We start from the raw sequence: 9,623 nt of genomic DNA, 5'->3' as shown, positions 1-9,623 counted from the left end.
GAAGCTGTGTTGTGGCTGGGCTAGGGTCCTTTCGCACATGAGGGTGAGAGTAAGGTGTGTGGGCTGGGCAGGGTATAATTAATTGGTGGATGCTCACAGGCAGGATTAAATTACCTGGTGGGCCACACCTGGCCTGCAGGCAGTATTTTGCCTACAACTGCTTTAGAGGATGTAATTACAATTTGCATAAAAGGTACTGAACAGCTACTGTGAATTTAATTTAATAAGTGTCATTACAAATGCATTTTCTTGTTTTTCCAACTTACAGAATCTAAGTATAGGCTGACTTTGCCATTGTCCTTTTCTACCTTCTTAATTGGATCATGTAATGAAATGAAATCCGGTAATGCAGAGAAGCCACTAAGCATGCCAACTTCCATGAGGGCCATACCACTTTTGGGAGATGCACTGGACCCCAAATACCTTAAAATCAGACGCAAGAAAATGTTAACAGGAAACAAATATCATTCCATTGAAATAAAATACATTATCTGTTAAAACGCCATATTATTATATAGAAGGCATAATATTTGGGAAATTAATAAAAAAAACACAGTCACGCCTTTCTAAATTGTTAGGTATACTCGCTGGGTTTCATGAAGCCATTCTGGAGTGGCTCAGGATTCATTGTTCTTATCCCACCTCTGATTTCCCTCAGGCACCTTCGCTGATTGCATGTCACCTCCCCAGAGAGAGCCTCAGTATTTGCTTGCCATGTCTTGTTGTTCCTATTCAGAAGTGGGCAGATCCCACAAAGTTGCAGCAGTCCATCCCTTAGAGTTCATCCCGGTCCGGGTGCTGATTGCTGCTCTGGCTGTGGAGCAGACCCCTCTTCAGGACCCCGTCCTGGGTCCCACCCTGAAGGTAGCTCTGGTCACGCCGACAGGAGCACCCAGCTGCCTCCTGGCTATTGCTCACCAGTGTTCCTTCTGCCACCAGTTTTTACCTGAGCCAGCTTGTGTTCCCCAGTGACATCATCACCTTACACTGGTTCCAGCCATTTAAACAGGCAGCTGGTGAACCGCGCAGGTGGTGTGCTCAGCTAGGGTCAGCCCCTGGCTGATGTGTCTGCCGTGGGTAAGTTTCTCCCCATTACAGGACTACCCTGAGTGTTCCCTTGGGACTGCAGGGTTTCCCCACCATAGTTCCAGCCCCAGGGAAGGGGCTTCCAACTTTTTTCTCTCAATGTTTTGTTACATTATGCTAATTTGAAGATTGAAAAAAAACAAAAAACAAATTTCTCTGTCCATTCCCCCTAACAATGTCTATGCAGATCACAGTATTGTTGCTACTGGCAGTATACAGTAATCTTAACCCCAGTGAAGCCAATGTAAACGTTGCTAGTATAATTAGGTGAAAATACTATAACTGGGTAAAAGCTATTCAGAAATCTAAATTATACATTGCTAGAATTCTAAGACTGTATCTTGTGATATTTCCTTTCTTGTGGTGTTTTTTGTTTAAAACTATAAACTATGCCCTAAGCGTAGGTTTGTCCCAGCCTAGATGATAACCACCCCCATTGCCTAACCCCTTTGCAAGGAAGTAAGTACTATAATATACAGTTTTTGAAATTGGATTCTATTCAATTCACAGCAGATATGGACAAGTCCCTCAAGTTCAAAAAAAGCTAAAAAAACTGTTATAGGCTAGTCATTGTTTTTATATTTCTTAAACAAGGGTCCATCATTCATTTAAGGGGGTCCCCATTAGACTGCTTCCCCAACCTCCAATTTGAAAATTTACAAGTCACCTTATGAATCCCATTTTAGAAAATGTAATAAGTTGAATTCTGCCATTTTTCCTGAAAACGCCTATTATAGCCTCTTCTACCAATGTCAGACTCATATGCTGCAATAGAAAGCTTATTCTAGAGTGGGTCTAATTTACCATGGTATACAATGGGACTATACTAAATATATTTACAGCTTTCTGTTTTGCATGAAACACTTACATGTCCTGCAAAGACTGTGTTTCTTTATATCAAATAGAAGGCTCTTTCAGTGGCACAGGGATAAGCCACCATTGTTACTCTGGAACAGAACAGTCTGCATTTTGAGTGCCTGACAGTAGTTCAAAGTAAACTATTTCTTTGTTTATTTGGATGGTTTAGAAAAGGAGAAGAGTTGCTTTTCAAAGCAAAGCTATTAAGCCTGGCAGCAGTATGGTTAATTGAATGCAGATATCACTCTGAAAGAGACACAATGCAACTGCTGACTGGCTGGCTCATGAAATTAGAAATAAATAAAACCATCTGCTGGCTAATGCACTCAGCCAAAGTAGCTGCTACTGAAAACAAAGAACTGAATTGGACCTGGATGTAATTATCTGTGTGTTATAATTACCAATAAGAAGACAGAAATATCCCAAGCCATCTAGAGAATCTAGATGCCACCAAAAAACACCAATGGGTAACCTAAATCAAGCAAAATGTTTTTACCCCCAGAGGTTACATACTCCAAACTCCCACAACCCCCAGCAAAAAAAGAAAGAAAGATTGCTTCCTTTTTCATAGGACAGGACAACTGTCTAGGAGAATGATTAAAACATGTCTCTTAGAATTGAGAATTAGATTGAAGAATTAAAACATGTCTCTTAATTGGGCTGAGGAAACCTTGGGCTGTAATTCTGTGTTCTGAGTCCACTGTTTCAGTGGTTTGAGATCTGTGTAGTCTCTTCTAGCCTAAAAAATATAGCAGTGGAAAGCAAATGAGTGCAGATACCAGGCAAATGTAGCCAGTAGACTCAGAAGAGAGCACTTCTGAACAGAACCAATCAAATATGGTTCCTCCTGTCCTGGAAATGCCAGGAATCCCATCAGAGCCGGGAAGAGTTTTTGTTCATCCTTCTATACTACTGTGGCAGGTTTTCTAGCCCCAGAATATCTTTGGTTCAGAGTCCTGAGGTTAACAATGCTAAACTAACAACAAAATGTCTTGCCTTTATTTTTAGATTGGGTTGAATGTGATTTTTCAGTCTTTTTGTATGCACTTTTAAATGATTCAGGCAGTTATCACATTGTGACACATATCGAGTTTGTATGATGCAGAGCAAGCTCTGGTTTTGCTAAGGGCAGAAACATATTTCACTTTGTGGACAACCAAAGTGTAGGCTGAGACTAACTAAGTTACCCAGCTAAAGTGTAGGAGTGATTCTATTACCCACTATTGGAACATAGCTGCCCCTATATTATAGGAATATGGAAACAGCTGCGTGTCTCAAAGCATGCTACTTTTCCTCTAATGGTAGAATTTGTGTGTCCAGAAGAGGTAATGGAATCACTCGTACATTTTAGTTGGGTTAACTCAGATTAAGGCTCTAGCTGCTCTTTAGCCATCCACAATGAAGTACAATTCTTCCCCATCTGTGCTTCAGCAAAAGGCCATCATCATTCATGTGACGTTTTGCAACTGATGGACTTTGATGTTAGTAGTTATGCACCTTTCTGAAGTAGCTATGGAAGTCCATCAAACTAAAAGAGGTGACAGTGCCTCTCAGCACCCTGGAGGAGGGGAAAGAGGTAGATTCCTTCCTGGGTGTATCCTTGGTTCTGAATCAAGGGAACTCTTCCAGGGAAAAAAAATCCTGACATGCAGTCAAAAGATACTTCCTAAGCTATTGATATAGATGCACCAAAAATGTATCCTTTACGTGTATCTTAAATTTGTGCTAGAATTTAAAGAGCTCTTGACACTCCATGGAAAAATCTATCAAAAAGCCATTCTGTTTAAGGGCACGTTGCATCCCTGTCCACTGCCTATCTCACTAGATTTCTTACTAGAATTGTATACATAAACAAAACTTAGGCTTTAAAGATCACATAAATCCTTCATGGCTCTTTCTCAACTGAAATCATAATCTCCTACATACAGCCATTGCATTTGGCTGTATAACTATCACACAAACACCCCAAATCTGGCTCAGGGCCCATTGTGCTAAGCACTGTACAGTAAGACAGTCCTTGCCCCTAAGAGTTTACAATGTTAATAGACAACAATTAAGTATACTGGAGAAGAGATTTAGCACCAAGCACGATGGACAATGATGGTTTGGCAAAGGTCATGTTTGGAGGGAAATGATTACTATGTCACAGGACAAGGAGTGAAATTTCAAGAGAGCAAATATGAAATAGGAGCAGATGAGAACTTAAAAACAAAGACTGTTTTCATCCCAGTAACCTTGGTTGTAAAACAAAAAGGGTGGAGAAAATGTAAATAAGTGATATATAAGCACAATGCCCTTTGAATTATCCAGTTTTCTTTACCTACAACAGGATGCATCTAATAAGGAAACTGGTAAAATACCTATCTTAAAATGCTTCCCTTAATAGCATGTATATTCAATTTCATGCCAAACAGCAAAAGAAGTCAGCAAAGTAATTAAGAAAACAATTTAATTGTGTAACTCAACGCCTAAAAATAAACTAATAGGATATGGAGGTTTTATGTCACCTGTTCATTGATGGCCTCAGTACAACAACTGTTAATATTTAATGGCTGTTCAGTGGTCTATGAGAAGCAAGTTAGGCAAGCTCAGTTCAGTTCCCGGTATGCACATAGCCATAGCACAAGAAAAGCTCACAACTAGTACCCTTGGGTACTCAGCAGGCAAAGACCGAATAGCCCTGGAGACTCATAATGCCTTTCAACTCTAGAATGGTCCCTCCAGAGCAGAGTTTACTGACTTATTGGGAGTCACCCAATGGTGCACTCAGCAACAATGTTAGACTGTTATTGTCAAGCTGTGCTGAGGGTTTGCAAGTAGATTTCCTTGTCTACTGGTTTCTGTACATGGGTTTTGCTCCCTGAGGAACATAAACACAGACTTTTAAACAGGAGGTGGCCAACCTGTGGCAGACATGCCAAAAGTGACATGGGCAGCCTTTGTGTGGCATGTAGTAGACCAGGAAGGGGACAGGCAGGACAGCTGCAGATAGAACAGAAAGCAAAAGCAAAGCAACAGATTGGGCAGGGAGCATAAGGCAAGGGACAGAAAGCATAGCAGCAAACTGGGCAGAGTAGAGATTAAAGTGACACTCAGGGAGGGTGCAGGACTAATTTGGGGCATACTTGCCAAAAAGATTGCCCTCCACCCCTCTTATAAACAAAGAAACCAAGCAAAACAAAATCCTACTATTCTGTCCTGGACATTGGGAGGGAAACCCCTTTTGCTCTGACCCCAACTTACAGTAACCTGACCCCTACATACACCAAGCAGTTCAATTCACAATTTGCTTTCTCCCCTTTGCAAACTGCTCCCTCAAAGTTTGCTGCTCATCTGCTCTCTCTTCTAGGGTTTTAAGCTCTCAGCAGGACACTCTATAATTATCCAAATGCCCCACAATTGAGATTCCTCAACTGACAAATCCCTCTTAAAGGGACAGACTGCTCTGTTACAGGACTCCTTTCCCTTCTTGAATGTCTTTGATGAAAAATCAGGTCTAGGTGTTACCACTGCCTACAAGTTGTACCCTCAAAAAACAAACCAACAAGTACCTTGGTAGGATAATTATTAGAGTAGGAACAGACTATTAAGGTAATGTCCTTCCCTATTGCACCAAAGAGAAAGATGCATGCAGTCAGAGATACTGAAATATTATTATATGGTGGTATTTAGCTTTTAACAAATGTTATAAAAGAATACCTGTCCAATATGCTGACAATACTTAAAATTATGCTAAATAAATATTTTTAAATCTATAATATATAAAATTACAAGAATATAGATAAGTGAATAAATTAGAAGTTTAAATGTTACTTAAGCATTCCGAATGAATATTAATGTTTTACAGAGATTGTTTTCCACCACAAGGGATTCTTGATAATTGTTCCAAGTGGATTTTATTAATACAGCTGACTGGAGGGTGACAATTCCTTTTTTCTGGCAATTTTAGAAGTTCTGAAATTCCTTTTCTATTCTGCATTAGAATGCAAATGAAATCTTTCGTATGATATTGCACTGAAATGCCCATTTTTGAATCAAAATCTGAGAATTTTTATTCAGGAAAGGTAGAAATGATTGAGCATCATGGTCACTCTATAGCCATAGATACTGGCTTGGGATATGGAAAATGCACATTCAAGTCCCTTCTCAACCTCATTAAGAGGCTGGAAATAAATTGAACCAAGGCTAGTCATATCTAATGCCAGTGATCTAATCACCCAGTTATACCATGCAAGAGTGTTTGCAGTGAGACTTTTTGTTGAAGTCAATATGGTTCTGCAAAATATTTTAATTTCTGATGAAAAAGCATGCTACAATAAATTTTAATTTTGCCAAAAATGTCATTGGCTTTACTTAGTAGCAGTAGTAGTAATACCACCTACATCATATACAGCAATCTCATCATTTGATCTCAAAGTGTTTTATTCCCATTTTACAGTCACCTAACAGGCCAGTTGCATAACCAGGAACTCAATACGGGTATTCTCAGTACCAAGTCACTTGGCTTTGATCAAAAAACTGCTCTAAGATGTAACTTACTGACTGTACAAGTAGAGCAACAGCTGTTACAAGTCATACTTCAATCAGATTTCAGTCATATTTCATATGACTGTTTCTATAGAACTCCAACCTTTACAAAACCATGATGATTAAGATATTGCATCTAAAAATATGACAGGACAAATGATATTTATTTCTTGATGATTAATCTCTTCAGTTCTATAAGATGATGGTGATTTAACCATTTGCTACTGAGTTTAATAACTGATCCTCTGTATGACATCATTCATTTATTTTACGTAAACTTATTATGGGTCCATATTATGGGTAGCGATACATTCATACAGCTATGTCACACTTGACACATCCTAAATATTACAATGTAATACATGATACTGTATGGATCCAGAGAAGTAGCAGATGAGTTACTTACCTTGTACACACATTTAGGGTCAAATGATTTATATCGTTTTTGTCATCATTTACAACAACATCTAAGTCAAAGGCTTCTGGACTTTGAGCAGATCTGCGCCTTCTATAAGTGACTGAATGCTTCACATTGTAAATAATGTTGAGCTGTGAAATATAAATACAAACATAAATGACCTCTGTGCAGCAAAAATGAGTAAGCCAAATAAATTAGCTAGATTTCAAAGTGTCACACAAATTGCCAATTGCTACATTAGTTCAGTTCATGCTACAAAAACAGGGACAGTAGTACCCTGTTTCTTCTCAGGATTCTTTTCCTCACCCCACTCCAGTGACGAAGGCCTGAAAAGTAAGTAAGAGCACATATAGCTACAGCATAAAAGGTGTGCAGGACCAGCAAGCTGCTTGCCACAGCTTTTATTTCAAATGGTGCCACTTTTTCCATCAGCTGCTTGAAGCAGCTGTAGAAGAGCTAATGTCTTCAGGGAGGTCTGAATAGTCAGGCGATGACCTGCTCATAGAATCATAGAAAGTTAGGGTTGGAAGGGACCTCAGCAGGTCATCTAGTCCAACCGCTGCTCAAAGCAGGACCATCCCCAACTAGACTATCATATCCAAAGATCTGTCTAGCGAGGTCTTGAAAACCTCCAAGGATGGAGATTCCACAACCTCTCTGGGTAACCTGTTCCAGTGTTTCACCACCCTCCTAGTAAGGAAATTCTTCCTAATATCTAACCTAATTTCTCTTGCTGCAACTTGACTGTTGCTCCTTATTCTGTCATCTGCCACTACTGAGAACAGTCTAGCTTCATCTGCTTTTGAACCCCACTTCAAATAGCTGAAGGCTGCTATTAAGACCCCTCTCAGTCTCCTCTTCTGTAAACTAAATAAGCCCAGTTCCCTCAGTCTTTCCTTGTAAGTCATGTCACCCAGCCCCCTCACCATTTTTGCTGTTCTCCGCTGGACTCTCTCCAATTTGTCCACATCCCTTCTGTAATGAGGGCTCCAAAATTGAACACGGTACTCCAAATGTAAACTCACTAGTGCTGAATGGAGGGGAATAATCACTTCCCTTGACTTACTGGCAACGCATCTACCAATGCAGCCCAGTACGCCGTTAGCCTACTTGGCAACAAAGGCACACTGCTGGCTCATATTCAGCTTATTGTCCACTGTAACCCCCATGTCCTTTTCGGCAGAGCTGTTGCCCAGCAAGTGAACCCCCAACCTGTATTGGTGAATGGGACTGTTCTGCCCTAAGTGCAGGACTTTGCTCTTATCCTTGTTGCACCTCATCAGATTCCTTTTGGCCCCATCCCCCAATTGGCTAAGTCACTCTGAATCTTGGCTCTACTTTCCAGCATATCTACTGCTCCCCCCAGCTTGGTGTCATCTGCAAATTTGCTGAGGGTGCACTCTATGCCATCTTCCAAATTGTTGACGAAGACATTGAACAAAACTGGCCCTAGAACTGACCCCTGGGGTACTTCACTTGATACCAGGTGCCAGCTAGACATCAAGCCATTCATTGCTCCTCTCTGAGCCTGATACTCCAGCCAGCTTTCTATCTACTTTACAGTCCATTCATCAAGCCCATACTTCCTTAGCTTGCCTGAGAGAATGTTGTGGGAGAAATCAATGTACACCACATCCACCCATTTCCCCACATCCACAGAGCCAGTCACCTCTTCATAGAAGGCAATCAGGTTAGTCAGATATGACTTGCCCCTGGTGAATCCATGCTAACTGCTCCTAATCGCCTTTTTCTCCTCCAATTGCTTAGAATTCCTTGAAGATTTGCGCCATGATTTTTCCAGGAAATGAGGGGGAGCTGACTGGTCTGTAGTTCCCTAGATCCTCCTTTTTCCCTTTTTTAAATGTGGGCACTATGTTTGCCCTTTTCTGGGATCATTTCAACTGATCATTTCACCTGCTCAGGAAACTATTAATGGGAGCAGCCAAACCAGGGAGGGTGGAGTCAGGATTAAGCAATCATGAGCTAGCTATATTGTGTGAACAGTCTTGACAAAACATTAATTCAGCAAAGGAAATTAAATAGCCTGGGTGGCCTAGAGGCCCAAACCAGCCAGGCACAAACAGAAGATTCAGAGATGCGGATACTGTTAGAGGTCTTAGACTGATACACATCCTGTGTGATGTTCACTCCTAATAGCAGTACCTTATTGCAGAAACTTGATACAACATTACTGGAGCCAGAGACAAGGGAAAGAGTATGTAATTGAACACCTCAGTGGAAACTAACAACACTGAAAAGCTCAACTTGAATATTATCAGAGTGATAAAAACAAATGCAAGATGCTGATAAAGGAGGCACCGTTAAGTGCTAATAAATATTTGGCAGACTTACAATAATAGCCAACAAATATAAAAATGTTTATGGCTTCACATATATAAATAGCTTTTATATAAAAATAACTATCAATTTTTCCCTGATTTACTATTAGATACATCTCTCAGAAGTCAGAGAAAAAATTATTCTCAACTTACCAAGGGAAATTAGTCAGAGTTGTTCATTACTTGGGGAGTCAAGAAGATTATCCAGGAAATTGGACTTCTCTGTCATACAGCTACGTAGAACAGTTCCCGGAAGCAACAAGAAAAGGTATTGGCCCAAATTCAAAGGGATTATACCATATGGTGCAAGACACATGACAGTAAGTCAGTGCACAGTGAGGTACCTTCAAGTTTCTGCAAGTTGACTGTCCTGCTCTCTCTCTAGTTTCTGCTCA

The 9,623-nt window shown here is 40.4% G+C and overlaps 1 protein-coding gene across 1 annotated transcript in view; it reads right to left on the bottom strand.

The window, feature by feature from the left end:
* CD109 (CD109 molecule) overlaps positions 1 to 9,623 on the bottom strand; it is a 106,885-nt gene that overhangs the window by 3,661 nt on the left and 93,601 nt on the right. Inside the window, exons 30-31 of the mRNA XM_019538158.1 lie at positions 6,878 to 7,020; positions 267 to 423 (exon numbers count right to left, since the gene is read on the bottom strand). Of these exons, the coding sequence (XP_019393703.1) occupies positions 267 to 423; positions 6,878 to 7,020 (300 nt within the window). The remainder of the gene's footprint in view (positions 1 to 266; positions 424 to 6,877; positions 7,021 to 9,623) is intronic.

The sequence above is a fragment of the Crocodylus porosus genome, unplaced genomic scaffold (assembly GCF_001723895.1).
Source record: "Crocodylus porosus isolate Cpor-Errol unplaced genomic scaffold, CroPor_comp1, whole genome shotgun sequence".
Classification (NCBI taxonomy): domain Eukaryota; kingdom Metazoa; phylum Chordata; order Crocodylia; family Crocodylidae; genus Crocodylus; species Crocodylus porosus.
Note: the sequence above shows the minus strand (reverse complement) of the source record. Positions and strands in the feature narration are given on the sequence as shown.